This window comes from Neophocaena asiaeorientalis, unplaced genomic scaffold (genome assembly GCF_003031525.2).
Source record: "Neophocaena asiaeorientalis asiaeorientalis breed wild unplaced genomic scaffold, Neophocaena_asiaeorientalis_V1.1 scaffold1, whole genome shotgun sequence".
Classification (NCBI taxonomy): Eukaryota; Metazoa; Chordata; class Mammalia; order Artiodactyla; family Phocoenidae; genus Neophocaena; species Neophocaena asiaeorientalis.
Genome location: NW_020171981.1, coordinates 327,444 through 355,293, shown reverse-complemented (window position 1 = coordinate 355,293; position 27,850 = coordinate 327,444). Strand labels below are relative to the sequence as shown.

Here is a 27,850-nt window from a genome sequence, read left to right as displayed (position 1 = left end):
AGTAGGTTGTCTGACCTCTCTGAGCCTCAGGTTTTTCATCTGCAAAGTGGAGTGAGGTAAAAATGCAGAATTCACAGGGTGCTGAGGGTGCCTTGTACGGGTGCCTGGAGCATAATTTGCTGTCAGAAAATGTTAGATTCTTTTACTTACTCTTCTCCTCATCTCCAAGCACCCTCCCCTTCCAACTCCCTTTTCTTGGATTTTTCAGGACCCCCTAACCGGCCCTAGCCTCCCTTCCCCCATCCCTGCGGCCACAGTCCCTGTCGGCCTCGGGTTATTCAGGGTATTTCCCGGCGACGGGAGGCTCTCTACCCCCGCCCATTCGCAGTAGGGCTGAGGCGCGCGCTTGCGCGGGGTCCGGGAAAGCGGCGCGTGCCAGGAGAGAGAGGCTGGGGGAGGGGGGAGGTGAGAAGAGAGAGGGTGGAAGGAGAGGCGATAACAGCGGAGGGCCAGGAACAGCACAGAGAGAGACAAGGGAGAAAGGTTGGGGGAGAGAGGAAAGAGGAAGGGGTGGGTAAGGGGCCGAGAGATAGCCATCCGTTGCGAACCCCAGGAGGAAAGCCCGAGCTGGAACTGGAGCCCTAGCCGGAGACGGGCACTGGGAGGCGGCCGCCGGGATCCGTCAGCCCTGCATGATGCGTCTCCGGCTCTTCTGCATCCTGCTCGCCGCGGTCTCGGGAGCCCGGGGCTGGGGCTACTGTGAGTGCGGGGCTCGCAGGCGGGCGGGGTTGGGCCTGGGAGTCTAAGGTCTGCAGGGCGGGTCCCGCACCGCATTGCGGCTGGGTGGTCGCGGGTCCCTTCCCGGCCGGCGCGCGCTCGTGCGCTTTCATCCTTTCCTGCCTCTCCCCGGCGCTCCGCAATGCAGCTCCGAGGCTGGCGCGCGCGCCCGGCGATGGGGCTGGGCTCAGAGCTGAAGATAGAGTCGGCCCGGGCGGGGATTTGGGACTGGGATCCAAGCGGGAGCTAGTGCCTGGGTTTGAGTGTTGGGAATAAGGGTGGTGCCAGTGACCCCGCTAGGGTTAAGGTTTTGCCAGGGGCTGGGGCTGGGCTTGGAGCTGGCCCAGGGACCAGAGTTTTGGGCTGGATTTTGGGGTTGGGATCCATGCAGTATTTGGTGACCCTTTATGATGCTAAGGTTGCACGTGGAACTGGTGATGGTGCTTGGACTGGCTGGGGTTGGGACCAAGGCCTGGATTTGGGGTTGGTGCAGGTCTGTGGGTGCTGCTGACTGGGATTGAGGCTAAGGCTGGGGCTGGATTGGTGTCTTGGGGTGACTCAGGTTCTAAAAGATGCTGAGGTTTGGGATTGTGTTTGTGGGTGTACTGAACCCCAGCTGGTACTAGGCAGGGTCTGGCCTACGGGTTCTTTCAGAAGAAGAAGGCAGCCTCCCTGAAGCGTGCAGCTGTTGCTGCAGACCAGGTTGAGTAGATGGTTTAAGTTAGGGCTGGGTCTGCAATGGGGGAGAGAGAAGAAAGAGCTCCGGTTGCTCAGCGTGCTGGGCCTTTGGGAAGACTGGGAGGGGCCACCCTGATCAACATGTCTGTTCCCCCAACCCAGACGGCTGTGACGAGGAGCTGGTTGGGCCCCTGTATGCACGCTCCCTGGGTGCCTCCTCCTACTATGGGCTCTTCACCGCACCCCGTTTTGCCCGGCTGCACGGTGAGCGTGGTGGCGCCCCATGGTGGGGTGGGGGACTCTGGAGGGCTGGAGGTGAATGGGGAGCCAGTGGTGAAAGGCCTTGCCCCTTCTATAGGCATAAGCGGATGGTCTCCCCGGATTGGAGACCCAAATCCCTGGCTCCAGATCGACCTAATGAAGAAGCACCGGATCCGGGCTGTGGCCACGCAGGGCTCCTTTAACTCTTGGGACTGGGTCACACATTACATGCTGCTCTATGGCGACCGAGTGGACAGCTGGACACCGTTCTATCAGCGAGGGCACAACGCGGTACTCCAGGCTCCCTGCGCACACACTTGGGGAACCTTTTCAGCTCTGTGAACTGGGCTGGGCCAGGCACAATCTTGGGGGAGGGGCAGCAGGCAGTGGTGAGGGCACAGATGAGGAGCAGTGACTTCCTCCCCAGGGACTCAGTCCGGAGGGATTGTCGGCTCCCCATGTGTGCAAGATATTCCCAGTGACAGGGTTTAACATACTTCAGGGTAAAATCTGGGAGAGCTTCATGAAGGTGGTGACATCTGAGTTGACCTTTGAGGATATAATGGGACGCTCTAGGCTAGGGAAACTGTGTTTGTGTAAAGCCATGAAGGCAGGGGAGATAAGGAGTGTTTGCCTTCCAGAAGTCGAGATTGGCTAGATGCGACAACTGTGGACTGGGAGGCTGTGGAGAAACAAGCAGAGGGTGGGGGCGTGGTCACTCCTCTTCCCTTGCCCCTCAGACCTTCTTCGGTAACGTGAACGAGTCGGCGGTGGTTCGCCACGACCTGCACTACCACTTCACGGCGCGCTACATCCGCATCGTGCCCTTGGCTTGGAACCCGCGCGGCAAGATCGGCCTGAGGCTCGGCCTCTACGGCTGCCCTTACAGTAAGGGTGTGAGGTCGTGGGCGGGGTGGGGGTGGTGCCCGGGAGACAGAGTCTCCCCGGTCCCCAACCCACCTAGTGCCCCTCGCGCAGAGTCCGACGTGCTCTATTTCGATGGCGATGATGCCATCTCGTACCGCTTCCCGCGAGGGGTCAGCCGGAGTCTGTGGGACGTGTTCGCCTTCAGCTTCAAGACCGAAGAGAAGGACGGGCTCCTGTTGCACGCCGAGGGCGCCCAGGGAGACTACGTGACACTCGAGCTGCAGGGGGCGCACTTGCTGCTGCACATGAGCCTGGGTGAGCTCAGAGATCCCGGCGCAAAGCCTGAGGCTCTCCTCCCACGTCTCCTGTTGCACCTCCTCCGCGAAGCCGCACCCCACTCCTTATCCTTCCCTTCCTTAGTGTTTGGACCAACCCACCTTTTTTGTGTAAAATTTGGTGCTAGCAAAACACTGGACTCGGGATCAGGAGAAGCGGATTCCAGTCTCAGCTCTACCACCTACCAGCGGGACAAGCACTCCTGCAGTCTGTTTCCTCATTGTAGAAACGTTGTATATACGTATACACACACGCCTAAAGCGTTATTATTTTGCATCTCAATCGCTCTTCATAACATCCACATGATGAGGTAGAAGCAACTATCGTGCCTCAAGTTTTACTGATAGGAAAACAGAGGCTCAGAGAGGTTAAATGGCTTACTCTAAGTCCATACTTGTCAATGGCCACTGCTCCATCCCAGGCTGAGGGTAGTCCAGTCTCTGTATGCCCACCCTCCCTGGCTGCCCTGGGCCCTGGGCAGTCCCTCCTCTGTGCTGCTCTGCCTGGGGACTAGCTGGGCAGTAGGGCTCACTTGGGTTTTCCAGGTTCCAGGTCTGACCCCGCCCCACCCTACCCTCAGGCAGCAGCCCCATCCAGCCAAGGCCCGGTCACACAACCGTGAGCGCTGGTGGCGTCCTCAATGACCAGCACTGGCATTACGTACGCGTGGACCGATTTGGCCGCGAAGCAAATCTCACCCTGGACGGCTACGAGCAGCGCTTCGTGCTCAATGGCGACTTCGAGAGACTGAACCTGGACACCGAGGTGAGCGGAGAGGGGAGGAGCCATTTGGTGAAGTGGGATGCTGGGTGGGCCGGTGGGGGACAGCACTTTTCTCTACCAGAGGTAAGACTCTGCTTTTGGGTGTCTGCATATGCTAGCAGCTCTTGGCAAACTCCCAGAAAGGCCTGGGTTTTTGTTGTTGCTGCTGCTGTTAGCACACAGATTCCCGGACTCCACCCCAGAACTACTGAGATGGAGTCTGGAAATCTGGATTTGGGGGATCGGACAGGATGAGAAAATTGCCCCCTTCAGGCCCTGATCTGCAGATAAAGAATCCCAGACAGGTTCATTGACTTACCTAAGGGCATGCAGCCAATTTGTGGTGGAGTCAGGGCTAGAACCCAAGCCTGGGGAGGCCCAGCGAGCTTCCAGCTTCAATACTGGGGCACTGTGTGTCTCAAGTCTTATAGAACTCAATCTGCCTGGAGCGTGGGAAAGTGTACGGCAGCGGTGGGGGGGGGGCGGAGCGTGAGAAAGGCGTGCGCGCTGCCGCGCTTGCCGGGCTCAGTGGGAAAACTTCTGGAAACTTCACCATTGATCCTGATGGGAGTGGCCCCCTGAAGCCATTTGTATTGTACTCCTCACTCCGCCCCGCAGATGTTCATCGGGGGTCTGGTGGGCGCCGCGCAGAAGAACCTTGCCTATCGGCATAATTTCCGCGGCTGCATGGAAAACGTAATCTTCAACCGAGTCAACATCGCGGACCTGGCCGTGCGGCGCCATTCACGGATCACCTTCGAGGCCAGTAGGCAGGGGGATCTGGGAGGACTGGGGCGTCAAAGCCACTTGGAACCACGAGGTGGAATGGGAAGAGATATTGCGAATCATGTAAAAGCCGAGGACCCCTCTCCCCAGCTGGATGCTCAAGTGGGGGTGATGGTGTCATCACTGACTCACAGGAAGTGCAAAAGGCCAGCTCCCAACCCCCCAGTTAAAAGCTGTGGTGCGGTCTAAGCATCTCCTCAATTATAACTGAGGAAAATAAGGTGTAGCGACCCTGAGTGGCTCCACCAGGGGTCACGCAGCTGCGCAGGGGCTGAGGAGGGACTTGAACCCAGGGCTGTTTCGATGTGTGGGTGTGGGTGCTCCCCCCACCCGAACTCAGGAGCGTAATCAGGCACTGCTTCCGGGAAGCAGGCGGGAAATCGCCTCTCCACGCTGGAAGGAAGCAAAGGAGCCGTCGCCCCTGGAGACGATGTAGATCAGGAGAGAGTCCTGCAGGCCGACTTGGTGGCTGGAGACCTCCTCCACAGCTGGACATGTTTCTGGGGGAGATGGGCAGGTGCACCCAGGGAACCTCACTCCTCACAGAGGTGGGGCGGGGCGTCGGCTCAGGTGCTGACGGATCCTCACTTTCGTCCCTAGGGTAAGGTGGCATTCCGTTGCCTGGACCCGGTTCCTCACCCCATCAACTTTGGAGGTCCTCACAACTTCGTGCAAGTGCCTGGCTTCCCTCGCCGAGGCCGCCTCGCGGTCTCTTTTCGCTTCCGTACCTGGGATCTCACCGGGCTGCTACTTTTCTCCCGCCTGGGGGACGGGCTGGGCCACGTGGAGCTGATGCTCAGTGAAGGGCAGGTCAATGTGTCCATCGTGCAGACTGGCCGAAAGAAACTTCAGTTTGCTGCTGGTGAGGGGAGGAGGGAAGGGGGAGGCACAGGGAGGCCAGAGAAGGGCAAAGAGTGGAGGAGTTTGTAGGCCTGGACTGAAGCCTTTGCACACCGGAGAGGGGTGAGGGAGTGAAGGGAGGGAGCAGGGCAGGAGGTCCCCGGGCCCTGGGAAAAGGTGGGAGTGGATGGAGGCTGCTGGGAGTTGGAGGGCGGGGCAGATCTGAGGAGCTAAGGAGAAGCAGGAAGGCCGAGAATCCTGGTACTCTCCAGTTCCGGAGGGTCTCTGGAGGTGTCATTCAGTTACGACTTTTGTGTCAGCCACTGGGGTTCCACACAGTGAAGAGAGACATTCAGAGATGTCACCACTCAGGTTGATAAGTGTAAAAATGGGAGGCACATAGGCTACTGTTAGGACACAGAGTGGGGTTGCTGCCTCCCCGCTCTAGGTACTCTTCTAGAACGTGGTGCCCCTCCCCCCCCCAACACCATCTTCCTGTCCTGTCCAGGGTTCCGCCTGAATGATGGCTTTTGGCACGAGGTGAATTTCGTGGCACAGGAAAACCATGCAGTCATCAGCATTGATGATGTGGAGGGGGCAGAGGTCAGGGTCTCATACCCACTGCTGATCCGTACAGGAACCTCATACTTCTTTGGAGGTAAGTGGAGGCCGACCTGGCTAGACCCCTGTCTCTGGGTGGGAAGGCCCCATCTAAGTCCACCCAGACAGGGCTACATGGAGAGTTTTGTAGCAGTAAATCCCTCTTGTCCCTCTGGGGCCTTGGGGACTGGAAGGTCACTGTCATTGTCTACTATTCCCCTTCCTTCCTTCATGTCTGGCTCTCCCTTGGCATCTCCCTGGGGGAGGGTCTGGAGTCTCCCCTGGGGAGGGCCTCACAGGGGTGGTTGCTCCAGGTTGTCCCAAGCCAGCCAGTCGATCGGGCTGCCACTCCAACCAGACGGCGTTCCATGGCTGCATGGAGCTGCTCAAGGTGGATGGTCAACTGGTCAACCTGACTCTGGTGGAGGGCCGGCGGCTTGGATACTATGCTGAGGTCCTCTTTGACACATGTGGCATCACTGATAGGTATCCAGAAGCCCCTCTCCCTACAAGAGGTGACCCCTCCAAAGCCCTCTTCCATGGTCTCCCAATGATGGGAATGGCCTTTCTCAATGATCTCCCTTCTCCTGGTCCCAGCTCCAAAGTCTCCTACCTGGGGATGATTCCTCCTTGTCCTCTCACCTTCTATTTCTTCCCTTAAAGTGACACATGCTCAGAATGGAAACGAAGCATCTGTTTTTGGTCCTCGAGGGTTTTATTTGGGGGGTGGGGGAAGTAAGGCATTATTTATTCCTTTGGGGAAGGGGAGACGGTATAGTACTTGAGCCCTGAGGCCTGCCTAATTCCCCAGCATTTAAGCGTGTTAGGTGGAGTAGGTTTACACTGGGTTTTGGTGCTCCCAGGAGCTGGGAGTGAGGCGTGTAAGGATCAGACCGTACTCTCAAGCTCCCCATAAGGCTCCTTCCCTCGGTGCTGACCCCCTCACCTAGGTGCAGCCCTAATATGTGTGAGCATGATGGACGCTGCTACCAGTCTTGGGATGACTTCATCTGCTATTGTGAACTGACAGGCTACAAGGGGGAGACCTGCCACCAACGTAAGCCAGCTTGGGTACGGGGGAGAGTCAGAGACAGGGGAGGTCAGGAGGTTTCTGGCAATCCTGAGGCCGCTAGAGATGGTAGGGCTGGCCCTCCTAGCCCCCTGACCCTATAACTGCCTTTTCCCCACCTCACCACCAACCAGCTTTGTATAAGGAATCCTGTGAGGCTTATCGGCTCAGTGGGAAAACTTCTGGCAACTTCACCATTGATCCTGATGGGAGTGGCCCCCTGAAGCCATTTGTAGTGTACTGTGATATCCGAGGTAAGTGGCTCTGATGGGTGGTGGAGGGGCAGCTGACGAGGCAATGCGGGAGCGTGGGGGAAATGGAAGGATGGAAGCGTGGACAGGGGCCAGTGAGATTAAATGGTGGTGGGGGTAAAGGAGGACAGAAGGGGGAAGGGGACACTCAGGGATTTGTAATCTAGCCTTGCAGGTAGATCCCAGCTTCCTGATGCATTCCAGCTGTCTCATCTCCGGCCTATGACGTTGGGGGCCTAAAGCTGGGCTGAAATGGAGCTGCTGGCCACGTTTCTTGTCTCTGGATTGCAGTAGTGGTGCTGGGGGCGGGGCAGGGAGATGGGTAGGGAATGCCCATCTCCAGCCACAGCTCTGTCTCATCCGCCTCCCCCAGAGAACCGGGCCTGGACAGTTGTGAGGCATGACAGGCTGTGGACAACTCGGGTGACAGGTTCTAGCATGGAGCGGCCATTCCTCGGGGCCGTCCAGTATTGGAATGCATCCTGGGAGGAAGTCAGTGCCCTGGCCAATGCTTCCCAGCACTGTGAACAGTGGATTGAGTTCTCCTGCTACAATTCCCGGCTGCTCAACACTGCAGGTTAGGGGGGGTGGGGGTGGGGAGGGCAAGGTGGAGAGCTGGAGGAGAGACCGGTGGGGTCTGGGAGAAGAGGATTAGAGGGTTCAAGGGAGCCCTGGGCTACAGGATTCAAGAAAGGGTCTGGGCTGGTTGGAAGGGTGAGAGAGGAGCCCAGAGGCTAACGGAGGGCAGGGCCTGGAGACTGCCTGCGCCTCTTCCCCAGGAGGCTACCCCTATAGCTTCTGGATTGGCCGAAATGAGGAGCAGCACTTCTACTGGGGTGGCTCGCAGCCCGGCATTCAGCGCTGTGCCTGTGGTCTGGACCGGAGCTGTGTGGACCCCGCTCTACACTGTAACTGTGATGCCGACCAGCCCCAGTGGTAAGGGGGGGGCAAAGGGACAGGGCTTTCAGGACGCCAGGGACAGCTGAGCGGCAGAGGCTGAGCCACCACATCCTGTCCCCACAGGAGAACCGACAAGGGCCTGCTGACTTTTGTGGACCATTTGCCTGTCACTCAGGTGGTGGTGGGGGACACGAACCGTTCCAATTCCGAGGCCCAGTTCTTCCTGAGGCCTCTGCGCTGCTATGGTGATCGTGAGTGACAGACCCTTTGTGTGCACCCTCCCAGGGTCAGCTCTCCAGTCTCCAAAATCTAGTCTACCTGATCCACTGGGGGTCTCTAGGACACACTGCCAGACACCCCAGCTCCTGGTGTGATATGCCCACACCTGTGTTGTTCCTCGGCACCTTCCTCTCTTTCATTACACGCCTTAAGTTTCCCTGGGGACCCCTAGTTGTCCCCTTTTGCCCTGTCTCCCCCCGATCTGAGGCTGCCTCACTCTTCCCCCCTCCTACCTCGCTGACAAGGCCTTCCTCCATCTGGTTTTGTAGGAAATTCCTGGAACACCATCGCCTTCCACACTGGGGCTGCACTGCGCTTTCCCCCAATCCAGGCCAACCACAGCCTTGATGTCTCCTTCTACTTCAGGACCTCGGCTCCCTCAGGAGTCTTCCTGGAGAATACAGGGGGCCCTTACTGCCAGTGGCGCCGACCTTACGTGCGGGTGGAACTCAACAGTGAGCAGGCAGACGTTACCGGGGGATGAAGATCCCTGGGGAGGTGTGGGGTGGGTGGAGGCTGGGACAAGCGACAAGGGGTAAGATGCCCCTCTGCGAGGCAGCATGGAAAGGGCTTCAGATGGCGCTGGCTTCTACACCCAGCTCTTTTTTTTTTTTATAAATTTATTTATTATTTATTAATTTATTTTTGGCTGCATTGGGTCTTCGTTGCTGTGTGGGCTTTCTCTAGTTGCAGAGAGCGGGGGCTACTCTTCGTTGTGGTATGCAGGCTTCTCATTGCGGTGGCTTCTCGTTGCGGAGCACGGGCTCTAGGCGTGTGGGCTTCAGTAGTTGTGGCTCGCGGGCTCTACAGCGCAGGCTCAGTAGTTGTGGCACATGGGCTTAGTTGCTCCGAGGCATGTGGGATCTTCCCGGACCAGGGATCAAACCCGCGTCCCCTGCATTGGTAGGCGGACTCTCAACCGCTGCGCCACCAGGGAAGTCCCCCAGCTCTGTCTTGACAGCTGGCTTCGTGACCCCGAGCGCCCACTTAGCCTCTCTGGGCCTTAGGTCCCTGACTTGTAAGGAAGCTGGACTCCTGGTGTGTGGGGGTCTTCTACCTGATGAGCTATGCTTCTAACCTGAGAAGTGGGGCTGGGAAGCTGGCTCCATGGGTCTGGGAATTTGAGAGAGACCAGGGGTATGAGGGTTTTTTTCTTTTTTTATACATGTATTTATTTATTTATTTATTTATTTTTGGCTGCGTTGGGTCTTCGTTGCTGTACGCGGGCTTTCTCTAGTTGCGGCGAGCGGGGGCTGCTCTTCGTTGCGGTGCGTGGGCTTCTCATTGCGGGGGCTTCTCTTTGTTGTGGAGCACGGGCTCTAGGAGTGCGGGCTTCAGTATCTGTGGCACGTGGGCTCAGTAGTTGTGGCTCGCAGGCTCTAGAGCACAGGCTCAGTAGTTGTGGCACACGGGCTTAGTTGCTCCGCAGCATATGGGGTCTTCCCGTACCAGGGCTTGAACCCATGTGCCCTGCGTTGGCAGGCGGATTCTTAACCACTGCGCCACCAGGGAAGTCCAGGGTATGAGGTTTTAAGCCGTTTATGGGTTTTGTCCCAGGCTGTAGACAGATTGGAGGGACATTCAAGGAGCTCCAAAGGGTGAAGAAGAGGGGTTGTATCAGGTGAACCTGTGAGGGATCTTGGAGGTCTGAGTCCTCTCCCCCTAACCCCCAACGTTGTCCAGCATCCCGGGATGTGGTCTTCGCCTTCGACGTGGGGAATGGGGATGAGAACCTGACAGTGCACTCCGATGACTTTGAGTTCAACGATGACGAGTGGCACCTGGTCCGGGCTGAAATCAATGTGAAGCAGGCCCGGCTCCGCGTGGATCACCGGCCTTGGGTGGTGCGGCCGATGCCCCTGCAGACCTACATCTGGCTGGAGTACGACCAGCCCCTCTATGTTGGTGAGCAGCAACCCAGAGGCAGGTCTGAAGCCTCTGACACCTTCCCCCGCTCTCAAGGCCACTCTCCTTGTTTCCAGGAACCCTGTGTCTTAGGTCCCGATCCCCTCGACCTCAGAGTGAGCCAAAGGCCCACCTTTCCTCTCCAGTCCCTGGCATCTATTCTGTTCTTCTAGCCCCCTTGGCTCCCTTCCGAACCCCAATGCTTATCCCTGTCTCTGGCTCTACACCCATTTCTTGACCTGCCCAACTTCCCCAGGATCTGCGGAGCTTAAGAGGCGGCCCTTCGTGGGTTGCCTGAGGGCTATGCGTCTGAACGGAGTGACTCTGAACCTGGAGGGCCGTGCCAATGCCTCTGAGGGTACCTCACCCAACTGCACGGGCCACTGCGCCCACCCCCGGTTCCCCTGTTTCCATGGAGGCCGCTGCGTGGAGCGCTACAGCTACTACACCTGTGACTGTGACCTCACGGCTTTTGACGGGCCATATTGCAACCACGGTTAGTGCTGCTGGTTATGGGAGGACAGGGAGCCATAATGGGATGTAGGGAGGGCAGGAAAGGAAGGTGGGCACAAAGTCAGCATCGGGGAAAACTGTGGTCGTCCTGGGCTCCTGAGCTCTGAGCTGGGGCAGTCAGGCAGTTGAAGATGTTGGGTGACTCCAAAGGCATAAAGTGGGGCAAGGAAGGGATGGTACAGCTAGCTGGCACGAAAAAGATCAAAAGCAACATGCAAATAACTTCCCCATCTTCCCACTGTCACCGAGGGAACACAGGTCACCCCACTTGCAAGCATATCCCCCTCAGGCTGCACGATGCCCTCCTATGCCATTTCCTATTCGACAATCGCTTCACTCCTAAAACATGTCTACAACCTGGTCCTTGGTTAAGGCAAGCCTTGACATTCACCATCGCAAGATTCTGCACATGTACCCAGACTGCAGCCTCCCTAAGCCTGGTCTAGGGGGATGAGTGAGCAGGGAGGTCACTGGTGGGAGAAGTCTGGTGAGGTAGGGAGATACAGGGACTAAGGGACTGACAGAAGACCTTTGGTTTTGGTTCGGAAGTGTGAGTAGTGGCAGGTGTACCAGATGGGCTTATGGTATCTCGATTCTAATCTTGACTGTCCACTTACTGTGTATCCCTAGGCAAGTAGCTACCCATTTCTGAGCCTCGCTTTCCCCAGCTGTAAAACGCAGGGGTTAGATTAGATGATCTTTTACATTTCCCATGATATTAAGATTCCATTCCGTGATACAGGGGTGCCAGAGGACCTAAAAGTGAATGGAGACGGGTTGTGGTGGTGGCTGAAACTGGGGACACGTGCCAGAGGGTGTGTGTGGATGACATACACAGCGTCTGAATGTGGGAACGGGGGCCCTGACCTCACTACCTCTGCCTTCAGACATTGGCGGCTTCTTTGAGCCGGGCACCTGGATGCGCTATAACCTCCAGTCAGCGCTGCGCTCCGCAGCCCGCGAGTTCTCCCACATGCTGAGCCGGCCAGTGCCGGGCTACGAGCCCGGCTACATCCCCGGCTACGACACCCCCGGCTACGCGCCCGGCTACCACGGCCCTGGGTACCGCCTGCCTGACTACCCGCGGCCTGGCCGGCCGGTGCCGGGCTACCGTGGACCTGTCTATAATGTCACTGGAGAGGAGGTGTCTTTCAGCTTCAGCACCCACTCCGCCCCCGCCGTCCTGCTCTACGTCAGCTCCTTTGTGCGTGACTACATGGCTGTGCTCATCAAGGAAGACGGTAAGCCCTCCGAGGCTCTCGCTCTCAATTCCAGCTGTCTCTGGGTGCCCTCCATTCTCGTAACTATCGATTGACCAATACAAGGACTCAAGTGCTCTTACAAGATGGGGGCTTTGGGAGCTGAGAGGAGACCCCCCTCTTCCTCCTCCACACCCTACAGGGACCCTGCAGCTGCGCTACCAGCTGGGCACCAGTCCCTACGTGTACCAACTAACCACCCGCCCCGTGACTGACGGCCAGCCCCACAGCGTCAACCTCACCCGGGTCTACCGCAACCTCTTCATCCAGGTGCGTGCAGGGGGAGGGGGACGAGGGAGGCGGGCCCGTTCAGACCTCAACCTTGCCATCTAGGTTGCGGCAGTGGGAAATGCCAAATGTTTAGCATTTGTAGAGCATGTTCCAATTTACAGAGGATGTTCATGTGTGTAATCTCATGGGACCTCACAACCTCTCTGTGAGGTGGTTCAGGTAGGCAGCTCTTCTTATCTTCGTTTGACAAATCACTAAAGGGGCTCAGACAGTAAAGTGGTGTTCCCAAAGTCAAACCACCGTAAGCTGCGAAGACAGGGCTCAAAACCAGGTTGTCAGGTTTTTAATACCAAATCCTATGTCTGGGTCCAGGGGTTCCCCACCTGGGACTGAGCTAGGACTCACCACCAACTGGGAGAGGAGAGTTCCAGCCTGGCCTAGGCTACGTCTGCCCCCGGTTCTCCCTCCCTCATCTCCTTTCCCCTCCCCACTCAGGTGGACTACTTCCCCCTGACAGAACAGAAGTTCTCACTGTTGGTGGACAGCCAGCTGGACTCACCCAAGGCCTTGTATCTGGGGCGCGTTATGGGTAAGCTGGGGCTGAGAGGGCGTTTTGGGTAAGGAGCTGTGGGTGAAGTCCCTGGAGCCCAGAGGGGAGTGAAGGACGGGGAGTGGCATTGAAGGTGCTGATAAAGAGTGGGAACCTAGCGATGGTGAGAGGGGGCAGGGCTATTGGTGGTCCAAGCCCATTTCTTTCTTGGCTGCCTCTCCCTCAGAGACGGGAGTGATTGACCCGGAGATCCAGCGCTACAACACACCAGGTTTCTCGGGCTGCCTGTCTGGTGTCCGATTCAACAATGTGGCCCCCCTCAAGAGCCACTTCCGAACACCTCGACCCATGACCTCGGAGCTGGCTGAGGCCCTTCGCGTTCAGGGAGAACTGTCTGAGTCTAACTGCGGAGCCATGCCACGTCTCGTCTCAGAGGTGCCGCCTGAGCTGGACCCCTGGTATCTGCCCCCAGGTACATCCCTGGGACACAATAAAGGAAGGGAAGAGAGGGACAACAGGGAAAGGAAATGATTCTTAACCTGGAGGCGGCTTCTCCTACCTGGTGCTTTCTCTTTTTCAGACTTCCCATACTACCACGATGACGGATGGGTTGCCATACTTTTGGGCTGTGAGTAGCACAGTCACTACCCTGACCTCCTCATTCTACCCTCTGGCCGTCAGCGTTGCCTCCCTGCCCCGTATCCTCAGGGCTGAGGGGTGGTGAAGGCACTAGGTGCGTGGTGGCGCCCAGAAGGATGAGACAGGCTATGCTGAAGGTAGCTGATAACCAGGTTGGAGATTTTTAAATGTCTGAGGATGCTATAGACTTTTAATTGAAATGAAATATCAAAATGGGGCTAAAGCTTTTACAGCGACGTGCCCATCAGTGCCTGACCCCATATACCATCTCTTCTCAGTGGTAGCCCACTGCTGGTCACAGCTGACCTTATGACCTTGTGGATCAGATAATCTCCACTTCCTGATGAGCAGCTTAAGTCACATGCTTATCTGCTAGATCGTGGTCATTACGTTCCACCAAAGTCAGGTGTTCAATACCTAAAAGGTCCCAGAACTGGGCAGGAACTGTTTATTAAAAGGAGCTTTACTGCACTATAAAAAGGTAAATTTTATGGTACGTAAACCATATCTCAATAAAACTGTTATAAGAAAATTAAAAAATAAAATGAGGCTAAAGCTAAGGGATGAGGAAATGGGGGTGCAGTAACATCCAGAGGGATGAGAAATTGGGGTAAGTACCAGGGATGTGGAAAGAGAATGTTAGAAATAGGGGGATGAGCCAGGAATTTAGACCTACCAGATACTTAGGAATGGCTTGATGTGGCCATACAGCTGACGCTCTTGTACACGTATGCTTTAGGCCAAAAGCATACATGTGTGTATGTATATAGGTGAAACCCCAAAGATCTGCCCTGAATTGTTCCTTTTTTTCTCTTTCAGTTTTGGTGGTCTTCTTGCTGCTGGGGTTGGTGGGAATGTTGGTGCTCTTCTATCTGCAAAATCATCGCTACAAGGGCTCCTACCACACCAATGAGCCCAAGGCCACTCACGATTACCACCCTGGCAGCAAACCTCCCCTACCTACTTCAGGCCCGGCCCAAGCCCCAGAACCGGCCCCAACACCAGCTTCTACCCAAGTTCCAGCCCCAGCCCCTGGCCCCCGGGACCAAAACCTACCCCAGATCCTGGAGGAGTCTAGGTCCGAATGAATCAGGAGAAGGGCTTCAGGGACCAAGTCCATCTCCTCCAAATTCCCCAATCCCTGCCTCTACCCCACCCGTTAGGGACATCTGGCTCCTCTTAGCTGGCTCTGCTCATGCAGGGGATTTCCCTCCTGCCAAGTGTGGTGGGCAGAGCTACAGACGGGACCAAAGGGAGTGGCTGAGCCTCACTGCCTAAACCAATGCCCTGCCCGTCCCCATTTCCCCAGGCTCCTGGTTGTTTGCCTGCCCCAGAGAAGCCTCATGGGGTTAAGACAGGCCCTTCCTGCCATCCCTGTCCCAGCTGCTGCCAGGGATTAACAACAGAGTGCAGGGGGGATTAACTGCCTCCCTTCAAATATTCAATCTCAGCAGGGACAGGTGTGTGGGATTGCAGGGATGCACGGGGTATGGGGGGAGGAGTCTGCTGAATCATACCCCCCAGCCTCCCCCCTCCCCTGCAGAACATCTTCCATGGCTTCCACTCAGTTGGGGATTAGGGAGGGCTTCACTGATGTCTCCCACCCCCGTTTTTTGTTTGTTACAGAGACCGAGAGGCCTCAGTTTAGCACCTTAGTACCTCCACTGCTTTACATGCTTTAGCCAAAGCCATAAAAAACTTGCAATGTAGAGAGAATAACGCAGACACGCTGACTAGCCAGCCCTCTACTCTTCCTCCCTCTTCCAAGATATGCAGTAGCCTTGGTGCCTGTCCAAAGGCTTGGCCCCCCTCTCCAATGCATGAGGAGCCCTCTTTCCTCCGCTCAGAGATGCTGCTTCGTTTGCCCCGGAGGTCATATTCTTTATATATATTTTTTGTTGCAATGTCTCTCTCTAGAGAAACTCTATATATTACTCTAATTTTTTAAATTATCAGTTTATATATAAAAGAAAAAAATCAATCGACTGTCCTGTCCTGTGCTGTGCCCACGGTCTGTAGTGTGCTTCTCCTGTGTTGGAAGTCTCATGAGGTCTGCTGGCCATTCACCCAAGCCTGATCCGGCCTCCACTCTGAAGCTGTGCTCTCGGACTTGGAGCTGTTCTAATAAAGCAGAGTGACAGAGCCTAAGTCTGTGCGTGGTAGCTGGCGTCGTGGTTAGGGCACAGTGGGATGATTTTAAGGCAGCTAATCTGACGGCTCCAGAAACTCTATGGGGAGCACTCAAAATCCTTGCATCACCTACTGGAAGCCTGCTTGCTTCTTGCCAACACCCTACCCCAGATCTCCCCCAACCCCAGATCTCCCCCAACCCCAGATCTCCGTGGACAAGCGGAGATCAGAATGCTACAGCTTCAACCCGAGCTGCCCCTGTACCACCATCCCTGGATCCTTCCAGGGTCCATCCCTGGACCCCGAAGCACACAGTATACAACTTGCCAAAATGGATTCTACCACTTTATTCAGATAAGAGGTCACAAGCCACAGGACTTTAAAGTGCGTGAAATTCACTGGCAATAGAGCCGCACATATACCAGCCTCCCCCCGCCGGTCCCCACCACCTTGCTCCATCCATCATTACATGTCTGAGGGGGAGGGGTTAAGACCCGTCATTCAAAGGTGGGGGACAGCAGGGGATAAGGACGGGAATGCTGGAGGAACAGCAGTAGTAGTGGTCTGACACTGGGGGAGGGGATCAACCACAGTGATTCTGTACACGGAGGGAAGGGTGGGGTCAGCCTAGCCTCTCAAAGGCTGGATATAATTTTTCCCCCATCTTCTCCTTATAGCCAGCCCCCGGCATTTCAGACAGCCCTAACTCTTCCTCCTTCATCTGTCTCTGGTTTTTCCCTATAATTGATGAGTAATTTGGAGCCCACAGTCCAGCTAGAGGGTGTCCCCTATACACAATGCATACAGACCACAGCAGGTGTAGATTTCAGAATCATAGTGGGGGCTGGCCCAGTCTGGTGGAAAGAGGCTTCTGTCAGGAACTAGCTAGGCGTGTGCTCAGTGCTGGCTGCATGTGTGCCCACAAGTGTGGTGAGTGAGAGGATGTGAGTGTGTGTGTGTGCGCGCACGCACGTGCGTGCATGCACGTTCCACAAAAATCCCTAGGTGACAGTTTGGCCAGAGGGAACCCTACTCCTTGCTTCATGGGACAGCCAGTGGGGTTAGGGGAAGGGGGTGGTCGACACAGACTGGGGAAGAGAGGCTCTAATTCCCCAGAGAGAAGGGAGAAGCCCGCTCCCGTACCTAACACTCCCTAGGCCAGTCTGTACCTGCCCATGTCTTTTTCCCCAGCACAATGCTCCTTGTTCCCTGCAGCTCAGCACCAGCTGTTGACACAGGGGCGGCTCTCAGAGCTGGCGCCATTCTCACTCAGTTCTTCTGTTTCAAGGCAGCTCCTCCTGCCTCCACCATGACATAAGACAGAACTGAAGGAGAGTCTTCCGCTGTCTCTTTCCCCCTCCTCCCTCAGGAACGAGATTTGGGCAGGGACCCCAGAGACCTTAGCTCAAACTCCACCTCCATCTATAGACCTTCTAAAGGAAATAAAGTGCTTTGCATGAATCCCAGAAAGAACGGCATCATGAACTGGCACAGGTGGCCGGCCTGCTTCTCGACACTTCAGATACCTTCTGCCAGTCTGCACCGCATGCGTGATGCCATCCCAAACACGTGCAATTTGGGAGCTCCTTGCTCACCTCCACACATACTGTCAACTCGTCCTTTCCAACAGCAGGGGCTACAGACAGGAAAGTAATCAACCACTAACCTCCCCCCTCTCTAGTCCAGGCCTGTACCCCTGTACCCGGAAGAGAGGAGCAAGAGTGGCTCCCAGCCTCTAAGGGGAATGAAAGGCCTGAAAACAACTATATCTGCAGGGAACCAGAGCATCACACCCAGGCTGCACGACCCCCCCGCCCCGCCCCCCCCAGTTCTTCAGTGGTGGCGTAATGCCTGCCTGCAGTCGCTAAGCCAGAACTTTGGAAGGGGCTGACAGGGCACTGGTACCTGCTCCCGGGAATCTGAAAACGTGTCTATCCATCTCCAGAGTATATAGAGAAGGTTGCTCAAAGCCTGCTGGGCCCCAAGCTTAGCAGTTTAATTACTGTCGTCAGGCTGGTTCTCACTCTCTGCCTGTGGAAGGATGGCACTCAGCTTTCCTTCTCCCAGCATTGAATATCTTTACTTAGAACCCACACTCTTTCAGTTTGAAGCCTGTCAGGAGGAAAGAGGTAGTAAGATGACCCATCTCCCCTCTGAGTTCGGTCTGTGCTGCCCGCCAGGCTCGCCTTGAACCCTGACCACTCATAAGCTCCAGGTACCAAACTTCACTTAGCCTCTCCTCTCCAGGTCTTAGGACCACAGAGAGATATGCTGGCAACCCAACTACAGAAGGACTCTTGATTTGGAAAGTTAGGGTAATGCTTGTTAGGAACCGTCCAAGTTAACTCCCGAGGCCCACAGCCTGGGTAGCTGATGAGAACTCAAGCGTAAGTCACCCGCCCCCAGCCTGTGCTCTCTTCCTCCGAGGCCTGAGATTGGTCTCCCACTTGTGCAGCTCTCTCCTGGGAGCTCAAGCCCTAGCTGCCTCTGTCTCCCCTCTCACTGAGACAGTTTTGCCCCCGCTGGACACAGCTGAGGCCTCACTACAGAGGGAGCGGGTGGGGGTTTCTCGGTGTGGGAGACACACAGTGCAGGAAACTGGGGCAGCAGTGGTGTGTGCATGAAAGCAGGACAGTGCCGCTACCATAAGTGCTGGCGAGGGGCCCAGGAGGCCTAAAGGACATCGGTCTCCCTCTCGATCCCCACGTACTTGAGGGCATCAGCTTGGCTGTACCTGTCCCAAAGCAGGAGGAGGAACCAGGTTACTACTAAGGCTTTTGAGATTGAAAATAAGGAGTCCCCTCCCGTTTCACTTCCCCTCCCACTCCCTACCAGCAGTTTACAAGGCTCCCGCTCTGAGGCAAGGCATCAGAGATCAGAACAAAGAAAAAGCCTTGCCCACCATGAGATCTTCTCCTTCATCCGTATCACTCACCTTAAGTCCCCAAATCAGTTTCAACAGCCACCCCTTATACCTCTGGGGTCACTTCCCTAGGACTACTCCTGGCTACCTCACCTGTAATCGAAGAAGAGCTCTTCACCAGCCTGAATCGCCCTCTTGGCGAAGATCCCAATCCGATGATCCCCATTCACCATGACCACTGAAACAGGATAAACCCAAGGCTAGATTTCTACTTAACTCCAAGTCAACAGTCAGTAGTGAGTCCGGGCTGATTTTCTCCAAATTCCCAGTGAAAACATACATGAAGTGGAGTTAGAAAGTACTCAATGAAGGTAGTTGTCTCTCTGCTTTTAGATCTGTTATTCTGGCTAGTGACAGGGGGAAAGAATTATCTTTAAAAGACTCATGTCTTGGGGAAAATGTTTATAATGTATCCAGTGAAAAAAGCAGATTGAAAAACGGAGCGAGAGAGGCTCAAAATGATACCAGACGTGAACCGTGATTATCTTTGGACAAAGAAATAACTCAGCTATGAAAAAAACTGAATAATGGATAGAAATCATAGTAAATGAAGCATCCGTCTCCCACCCCACCTCCCAGGTTACTGGGAACTCACCTTTGGCGTAACAGTTGGGGTTCACTGAATGGTTTGCAAATCGAATTTTGTTTCCTTTCCGGGTAGCGTCCACTACAAAATCTGTATAAAGTAAACCAAGGAAGACCATGAGCTCACCAGGCAACTCTACAGCTTCCTGAGCCTGAGTCTGAAATCAACTAAACTGTAACAGAGACAATACAATGCAGGGGGGCCTCTGAAGCCAGCACACCCACAGGAGCTAGAAACCAGCCTCGTGTGGAAGCGCTCCCCGTGGGTGCCCCTCTTCTTGCTGGAAGCACATACCTCCCCGCCCATCTACTGGGGAGGGAGATTTCTGAGGTGTAAGTGCTCGGTGCTCTGAATACAAACACAACCCGGAAATGGAGGTTCTCCCGAAGCAAGTGAACTACGGCTCATGGAGTCTCTGAGTTCAGTTTCACCGCTGTGCTCTGAGCATCTCCTGGAAGACTCAGAGCTGACCTGAACCTGTACTACGACCAGGGAAAGGTGGTAGCAAGACCTGCCCGAGACCACCTGGGGATGCAAGAGAGCCTCCCTACCGTTGTTGAGGTTGAAGAGGAAGCTGGACATGTACTTGTCATAGACCTTCCCTCGTCGGTCAGCCTCATCCTGCGAGATGAGCTGCAGAGACAGACAAGGAACAAACAGGGGGACGTGGCTGTCTGTTCAGGGCTCCGCACCCCGCCTCTAGAAAGGGCCGGGAGGGGGCTTATCGAGGACCACGATGAGAATCGTCGGACGGACAGCTCACCTTCCTTCCTCCCAATCCCCACCCACCCAGACTGCCCAGCACTAAGGCTGACCAGAGTCTCCTGCCCGCACCCCTTGAGTAGCCTGACTTGCCAAAAAGCCCAAGAAAGAGTGGTTTGTTTCAGGACTGCAAACCGTTCTATGGCATCCCCCGAGAGGCCACATGAGAACTCAGCTGAGTTATTTAGAGATTAATTCACAGAAGTCTGGCCCACAGAAAATCAGGGTTTCTCATCAGTATCTCCCCAGATAAGAATGTGGGCCAAACCGACAGCACTCACCTCACCACAGTATTCAGAGATGAATTCGTTCTTCTGCACAGACTCCTTAATGAAGGTACCCCATCCGGCCACATCTGAGGGGGCCAGCAGCAGGTGCTGGGGAAGAGGGAGTCAAACCTCAGACTACAGGGCGTGTGCAAGCCAGTGGGGGATGTGTGCTGCGGGGAGCAGGGTGGAAAGAGCTAGTAACTGTAAGAGGATCTGAAAACAGAAAAGGCTCTAAGCCATTGTGTTCTGGTGGGAGGTGGTGAAAGGAGATATGACACCCCTTCCTCTAGCCCTGGGGACCTCCTGGGCCTGAGCCCATGGAACCCACTGTGGGTGTCCAGTAAAGACAGACAATGTCAACGACATGGCCCTCCTCTCTGCTCCTCTCAGCCTGGCCAGGTCAGGGGATCATTTTTCTAATCCCTCAAGGGGACCAAACACTTGATTAACTCAGAAAGCGTGTGTCTGTTAGGATTTACCGACACTGGTGTACAAACTGCCTAAGGAACCAGTAGAAAGGGGCCACTCGGACCTTCGGTCCTTCCCACTCCATCTGGCCCCGAGTCCCGGGAAAAGCCCTCACCTTCTTGAGGCCACGCTGGATGCTGCAGTTCTTACAGGAGACCACCTTGCAGTCCCAGTGCTCCGAGGCCCCACAGGTGAGACACAGGTCGGGGTCGCACTCTCGCACCGCCAGGTAGCACGGGCACTGCTTGGTGTTGCACTGGGTCTTGCAGCGACAGCCGGGAAAGCGATTCTGACCTGTGCAGGGTGCAGGCAAGGGTGGAGAGAGAAGCAGCCTGGTGCTGGGCTCGGGTTTGACTCAAGGGACGGCAGGGAAGTCCATGTTATGGGTTCAAGGGTATGTGGCAACAGAGGAGAGAAGCTGCCTTCCCAATAATCACATACTCAAGTGCTTTTCAGAGAAAATGGAGCGCCTACCAACATCCATGCCTGAAAGTCAGAAAAGCAGCTTTGACTCTGGAGATGTGTTTCCTAGAGATTCCCTAACAATGCTCTCCCCTGCTTTGTTAGTAGAATTTGCAAGGGAGGTGGAGAGTGCCCCAGAGAAGAAGAAATCAGTGCTTTTCACTGGTAAATCCTCACTACCAAAACAAGAATCATTTTCAGAATGCATCCGTTCTATCATCCTCCTCCACTCCTCCCAGCATGAACACCCATCACCTCCACTGTGGTTAAGATGGATATCTGCTCTGGGTTAGGAGGTGCTTCCAGCACAACTGCCTGGGCACCAAGGTGTGCAAGCTCTGGGGGCTGCCTTCCTACTGCTCAGCCTTGAGTGGAGGAGGGCACGCGGGGATAAGACGTGAGAGAGAAGCACTCTGAGCCCCTGTTCCACGCTCTGCTGACATCCAGACTGACCTGATGCTAAAACTCCAGATATGAGACTAAAACAGACACACACAGATTTGTAACCTGTATACGTTGTAAAACAATATCCTGGATAGGGAGGCTGTGTTTTTGCACTTTAAGGAAAAAGATTCCCCTGTTTCTTAATGCTGCCCTGAAAGGTGAAGCTGGAAAAGCAGCTGATTTCTGTGTAATCGTTGCTTTTAAAATCATACACATCAGCGTTTTTAAAAAATGGTTTTTCCAGATCTTAAGTATCTTGTTTTCCCTGGAGAACGCTTCAAACACAGCAAGGAGGATATGAGAAGGCCCGTAAGCAGCAAAGGGCCTGGGGGGTGGGGGCCGGAGCGGAGGGAAACCTAGGGTGCTGAGGCCGACTACTGCAGCAAATGGAGAACTCTTACAGTCAGGGTTGCACTGGCAGAACTTCTCACAGAAATTCTGAGTCATGATGCAGGGGCAGGTGCTGTCACAGGGCCGGTCTGGGTGGTCACAGGGCTGGTAGTTGTACACTTGGGTGGAGGAGTTATCTAGGAGAGAAAAGAACAGACAGGACACTGCTGTGGCCATACTCCCAAGCTGCCCTCCCTCCCAAGGGTCCAGGTGCCCCCATTCAAAGGAGGCTTGTTCTGATCATAACCTTGGACACACATTTAGCACCCGAAGTGAGAAGCAATCACAGGTGATGGTTCATAAGCTACAGTGGGGTGATTTGCTATGTGGGGAGAGTGTGGAAATGGTCCAATCACAGGGCAGCTATTTTAAACACGAAACGAAGCCTAAAACCTGGCAAATGGCCCATGATGAAAGTCAGAGACCACAGGCCTGTGACTCTACCTCCTAAGAGGTCTTCTCGGCTGCAGTGAGGGGCTGAGCTGTTCTCAGCTGCTGCAGGGGGACCTGCAATGTGTGTGGAGGCCGTGCCGGGTCAACAAGTGCAGCCATGGGTGGGGCAGCGGGAGGGGCGGCCACAGGCTGCAACCTGAGCGGATCACCCTGGTGGAACTTACCTTTCTTCAGCTGAATTTTCCTGCAGTGAGCAGCCCACAGCCTGCAAGAGATGGTACGGCTCAGGGTCATGGCCCTGGGGAACTCTGCAGATTCGGGTAAGTGATAACATGACCTGCTCTGAGGGACTGCGGTCTGATGACTGGGGATCCTCCCCAAATCCCTTCACAGGAGGCCTGGACGTTGGTCCACGGAAGCTGGAGTCCATCCTACCTGCAGCTGGCCTATGCCTCAAGATTTAGACATGAACAACACCCCTCTCAAGAAACAAACATACGTAAAAGAACAAAAACCAGATGCAAAACAAAACCCAACCCTCTACGTCTATGAAAATGCTATCGTTTCTCCCCGTCTCCTCTCCCCTGCCCTCCCTCTCTTTGGGGAGGTGGAGATGTGGGGGCATTTCAGGACGGGGAGGTTGAAAGGGAGAAGCCACAGGGATTTCCTTCTACATCTAGAACTGGTGTCAGTTCCTTGGGGAATAAAGCCAGGCAGAGTGTCGGACACACACACAAAAAACCAAAAGACAAAAAAAAACTTCCAACCCTAAGCAAAGACTAGCTAGGAGGCAGTGTTGTCATGCCACTTAGAAAAACAACATAAATGCCAAAAACAAAAAAAACCAAAGACAAAACAGAACTCTGGTCAGAGCTGAGAAGTGGGCACAGTGGTAACTAACAGCCCAGTGAGAATAAATGGCCTCAGGGTGGAGCCACGAGGCTAGCTCACGTCCTACTGGCCGGGAGCTTAGACGGAAAACCAGTTATTTCATGGTCCACAGCATCAAGGGAAAAGGGGAGGGCTGGTCCAAGGCACAGACCCACAGGGAGCACTGAGAAGGCTGGCCCCCCGCTGGGTGATGCTGAACTGATGGGCAGTGGCTGAAGAGGGAGGCAGCAGGGAAGTCCTAGGGGAGGTCAGAGCACAGGGACAGCCCGGCCATAGAAAGCCCTCTGTCCGACCCTTGCCTGTGCTTTCTCTTCTTCTTCTGTGAGGGGTTCATGAGCTCATCTGTTGGCAGCTTCAGGATAAGTGATTCTTTGACTGCGAACTGGAAGACCTGGAAGAGAAATCCAACAGGACCTGTCACTTCTCCTTGAGCTGATTGGTCAGATAAGTGACCCAGCCAGGTGCTGGGCTTGGGAGAGTTCTGGAGAGCTCACAGGCCGATGACTGAGCATCTTCAGTAGGGAGAGATAGAGTGGCCCTGGGACATCGGGTTACTGGCTCTGAAGTTAACTCTTAAGTGTTTATCCTGATTCGAGAAGGAGAAATACTGAGTACAGGTACAGCTTTCCTGGTCAGCAGCTTTCATCTACTGCTCCGCCTACCAAGCCCTGAGTGGGCCGATTCTTACCAACAGTATCTGCCTCTTCTTAGGAAGGGCAGCACCGTGTACCTTGTGTGCCTGAGTCTGACGTGACCAGAGGTACCACCCGGCTAAGCACTAGCTCCCTCTGTTGGCGTAAAGATGTCAGAGCCTTGACTATTTCAGCAGCACAGCATTTCAGGAAGGCTGGTTCCCGTTCAATGTGCTGCTTCCCTTAGAGCGTTCGTTTTCAGCTTTTTCTTCTCCTTTTCGGTTACAGGCCCTCTTGAGATTCTGTGAAAACTATGAATCTTCTTCTCAGGAAAATACACACAAAAATGGTTCTGCACACATTTCTGCAGATTTTTAGGTCAAGAAAACCTGTGCCTTGGGGAAAGAGATGTGAGCTCCAAAATGAAAGCAAACGGCACTTCAGCTCACGGCTCTATTTGTTCTAAGTAGAGGGAGCATGAGGAACACGTCACAGAGACACTTTCAGAAGGTAGGGAGCTACGCGAGCAGGGCTCAGGCTCTGGCGTTCCTCTCTCTTTGGACAGTTTGGCCCTAACACCTGACTCCCTGTCCCTGTGCTTCAGTCTGTCTCCTCACCGCAGGCTTTTCCTGCCCCCAGAGTATCAGTAGCTGCTATCGGATTGTGATTCTTCAGATGATCTGAGTGAGATGGACAAGTTCCAGGCCCAGCTCTTAGGGGTCATATTTAGAAAATCTGATGATTCAGCATTTGAAGAATAAAGCAACTCAGAAGACTGACAGGTGGGGTGGGGTGGGGGCAGTGGCAGCTGCCGCTACAGAAGCAGGAGCAGCAGTGGAAATGCAAGATAAGAAGATCCCCAGAAAGACCCAGGAGTCCCTTCTAGGAAATGGGTCCACATTTAGAAAGAAAGGCAGGAACCAAAAAAAAAAAAAAACAAAAGCTGAAGAGGGTAGAAACATCCAGAAGAGGTAGAGAGTGGCTAGAGACAGAAATAAGAATTCAGCAAGGAGAGCAGATCCCCAAACCTTGCTAGGCCTGGCATTCGCAGGAGGCCCCATGTTTGGGGAACCCACCTCATGGCCCAGAAGCACAGGCTCATGAAGGACTGAGCCTTAGACAGCTCTTGTCCAGACAGGCAGTCTTACAAAATGGCAAAAAGGGGACTTCCCTGGTGTCGCAGTGGTTAAGAATCCACTTGCCAATGCAGGGGACACAGGTTCGATCCCTGGTCCAGGAAGATTCCACATGCCGCAGAGCAACTAAGACCGTGCGCCACAACTACTGAGCCTGCGCTCTAGAGCCCATGAGCCACAAACCACTGAGCCCACACGCCACAACTACTGAAGCCCGCATGCCTAGAGCCCATGCTCCACAACAAGAGAAGCTACCGCGATGAGAAGCCCGCGTACCACAACTAGAGAAAGCCCGCACGCAGCAACGAAGACCCAAGGCAGCCAAAAAAAAAAAAAAAAAAGGCAAAAGGGCCACCAGAGTAGCAGCTTGTTCTTGTTCCTTTCAGACAGTACCTGTTTGCACGTCTTAGTCCCCAGAAGCCTGGCTATTGAACAGAAGTTGTTGAAGTAGGTTCCATGAAAGACTCGAAAAAGCGATTCTTCAGCCCCGGTCCACTCCACAGGCTCCGAGGGTGCTTCCACTACACAGAGCTGAGGTGGGGCCGGACTAGCCTTCTGTTTCGTGGGGGTCTGACAGCGAGAGTTAGCCTCTAAGAAAGGAAGAAATAAGAGAAACAGAAGAAGGTGGAGTGCAGTTGTCATCAGTGGTGTGCCACAGACTCAGTATTTCATTCTAAAGGCAGAATCGTTAGGAACAAAAATGTTCCCCGTCCTTAGTGCTTACAGGTGAACATGTGGAAAGAATGAACAATTTTAAAAGGTAGTGATGTTAGATGTTAGGCAATGATCCTGGGTTTACCTCGTGTGGAAAGAAGAGATCATTTTCTGTTCACTGTACCTGAAGAACTGGAGGCCCAGTCATTGCCAGTGTCCCTGTCACTGTCCCCTTCTTTGGTCTCAGCCACAGCAGAGGCTGAAGTGTTGGAACAGGAAGCACTGACCACATGGTGCCTTCGCCGGCGACGCCCGGAGCACTTGGAGCGAGGGTTGTGGAGCATGGCATACTCCTTTGCTCCTTCCTGCAATGGCCGTGTCACAGTTAGGAAACAGAACCAGGCCCAGAGCCACCACGTTGCTCCCGTCACCACAAACTATCTTCAATATCTGGGCTTTTTCTTTTTCTTTCTTTTCTCTGTACCACATAAGTATGACCACATGATAGTTTCTTAACATTCTAAAGCTTACAAACTTACACCTCTTCACAAAAGAGCTGCCCTATAAAATAATCTTTATAAAGATATAATCGATGCATCTATGCATCTTCAACTGTCCGGTGAGTTGTATCTTACGTTCATTTGCACGCTAGCTGTCTGGAATTTGAGAACACATTCTCCTGTAGATGAGAAAATGAGGTTCAGGGACTTCCCTGGTGGTGCAGTGGCTGAGAATCTGCCTGCCAATGCAGGGGATACGGGTTCGATCCCTGGTCCGGGAAGATCTCACATGCCGCGGAGCAACTAAGCCCATGCGCCACAACTATTGAGCCCACGTGCCGCAAATACTGAAGCCCGTGCTCTTTAGGGCCCACATGCCGCAACTACTGAAGCCCGTGCCGAGCCCATGCTCTGCAACAAGGGAAGCCACCGCAATGAGAAGCTCGGGCACTGCAGCGAAGAAGAGTAGCGCCCGCTCGCCGCAATTAGAGAAAAGCCTGCGTGCAGCAACAAAGACCCAAAGCAGCCAAAAAAAGAAAAGAAAGAAAGAAAATGAGGTTCAGAGAGGGGAAGGGACCTGCTGAGAGCATGGAGTTAATATTCCAGAGTAGGTACAAGAATCAGGGCTCTTGGTCTCCAGGCCTCACTCTTCTTTACATTTAATCACACTGTCTCTGTTTCAATAAGAAAATGTATAATCCCTGAATTTGTATAATATTACTACTTAATTTTGGAACTTCCCTCCAAGTCAGTATTTTAAACTTGGAAGAATACTGTTTTGTTACTTTATAGCTACGTTTATTGTGGGTTTTTTTTTTTTAAAAAAGACCAAGTAACATCATTCAGCTTGATCATCTATCTTCTCACCAGACTTGGTTTCCAAAGATTTCTAGCTGTTTCTGAAAACTAAATCTACAAGTAAAGGATAAAGGTTTACCATGACTAAGGATATTCAGAAGGCCCTAAAAGAAATTCCAAGAGAGAAGTTTTGAATTTAATTGAATCTGATATTAAGGGCCTATGCTATGATGTGACATACACAAGATTCCAGGAAAACTACTGTGGAGAGGGCAGTGTCCTTCCGAGTTATATAAATGCTGGTATGTTGACATAACATGGTGTTAAAAACAAAAAAGCATGGACTGTGGAGTTAGACCACAGCTTGAATTTCCTCACTGCCACACCACTGACACAGTAACAATCTTTAGGCAAAATATGTAACTTTTATAACCTATAGTTTCTCCACCTCAAGGTGTTGTTATAAGCATGAAAATAAGATAATATATGTTAAGGGCCAGCCTACTGCTTGACACGTAGGAAAGCGTTAATACATATTAGGGAAAAAATAAATCAGACAGAGTCTATTTACTCTTTTGCATTACCATATGGCACATTTTCCAGATTTTTATCCAGTGAAACTCTCTACCATCTTCCTTCTATTATCCCACTAAAGATGGTCCCAGAGGCACTTGGCTGTATAACCTCATTTTAATTGGTAGCAGAAATTTTATCAAGGTATTTTATTCTTTACCTAAGCTCACCCTGTTGTGTAGAAAGCAGAACTGTGTCTTTGGCAAGTCCAACTGAACCTATTCCCTTCGAGCTCTCAGTGTACCGCCTCCCCACATGAATGCAGGAGACTTTATGCCGCTGCATGAGGTCTGTCCATCGGGGAAGGGTCCATCTGGTTGATTAACTCACATAAGACATCAGCACCTTCACGTGTTATTCCTCCTACATTTATATGCATTTAAAGGGAGACAGCAA

General features: G+C 53.9%; 2 protein-coding genes across 3 annotated transcripts in view; one reads left to right on the top strand and one right to left on the bottom strand.

The window, feature by feature from the left end:
• Positions 1 to 632: 632 nt before the first annotated feature.
• CNTNAP1 (contactin associated protein 1) lies at positions 633 to 15,557 on the top strand. Its single transcript, XM_024744138.1, has 24 exons — positions 633 to 699; positions 1,558 to 1,659; positions 1,754 to 1,947; positions 2,397 to 2,544; positions 2,635 to 2,838; positions 3,440 to 3,624; positions 4,240 to 4,383; positions 5,008 to 5,269; positions 5,756 to 5,905; positions 6,162 to 6,333; positions 6,798 to 6,904; positions 7,051 to 7,170; positions 7,541 to 7,744; positions 7,947 to 8,103; positions 8,191 to 8,318; positions 8,616 to 8,801; positions 10,030 to 10,251; positions 10,508 to 10,747; positions 11,652 to 12,005; positions 12,166 to 12,293; positions 12,750 to 12,843; positions 13,031 to 13,276; positions 13,385 to 13,432; positions 14,263 to 15,557. The coding sequence occupies exons 1-24, from the start codon at positions 633 to 635 to the stop codon at positions 14,529 to 14,531; spliced, it is 4,131 nt and encodes a 1,376-aa protein (XP_024599906.1). The 3' UTR covers positions 14,532 to 15,557.
• Positions 15,558 to 15,905: 348 nt separating this feature from the next.
• Positions 15,906 to 27,850, bottom strand: part of EZH1 (enhancer of zeste 1 polycomb repressive complex 2 subunit) — a 31,379-nt gene continuing 19,434 nt past the window's right edge. For both annotated transcript variants that reach the window (XM_024742842.1, XM_024742851.1), the window contains 11 exons: positions 25,768 to 25,948; positions 25,323 to 25,519; positions 23,461 to 23,552; positions 22,495 to 22,535; positions 21,889 to 22,014; positions 20,697 to 20,875; positions 20,126 to 20,221; positions 19,634 to 19,715; positions 19,092 to 19,172; positions 18,590 to 18,674; positions 15,906 to 18,307 (listed from right to left, as the gene is read on the bottom strand). In XM_024742842.1, coding sequence (XP_024598610.1) covers positions 18,247 to 18,307; positions 18,590 to 18,674; positions 19,092 to 19,172; positions 19,634 to 19,715; positions 20,126 to 20,221; positions 20,697 to 20,875; positions 21,889 to 22,014; positions 22,495 to 22,535; positions 23,461 to 23,552; positions 25,323 to 25,519; positions 25,768 to 25,948 — 1,221 coding nt within the window. In that variant the 3' untranslated portion in view covers positions 15,906 to 18,246. The remainder of the gene's footprint in view (positions 18,308 to 18,589; positions 18,675 to 19,091; positions 19,173 to 19,633; positions 19,716 to 20,125; positions 20,222 to 20,696; positions 20,876 to 21,888; positions 22,015 to 22,494; positions 22,536 to 23,460; positions 23,553 to 25,322; positions 25,520 to 25,767; positions 25,949 to 27,850) is intronic.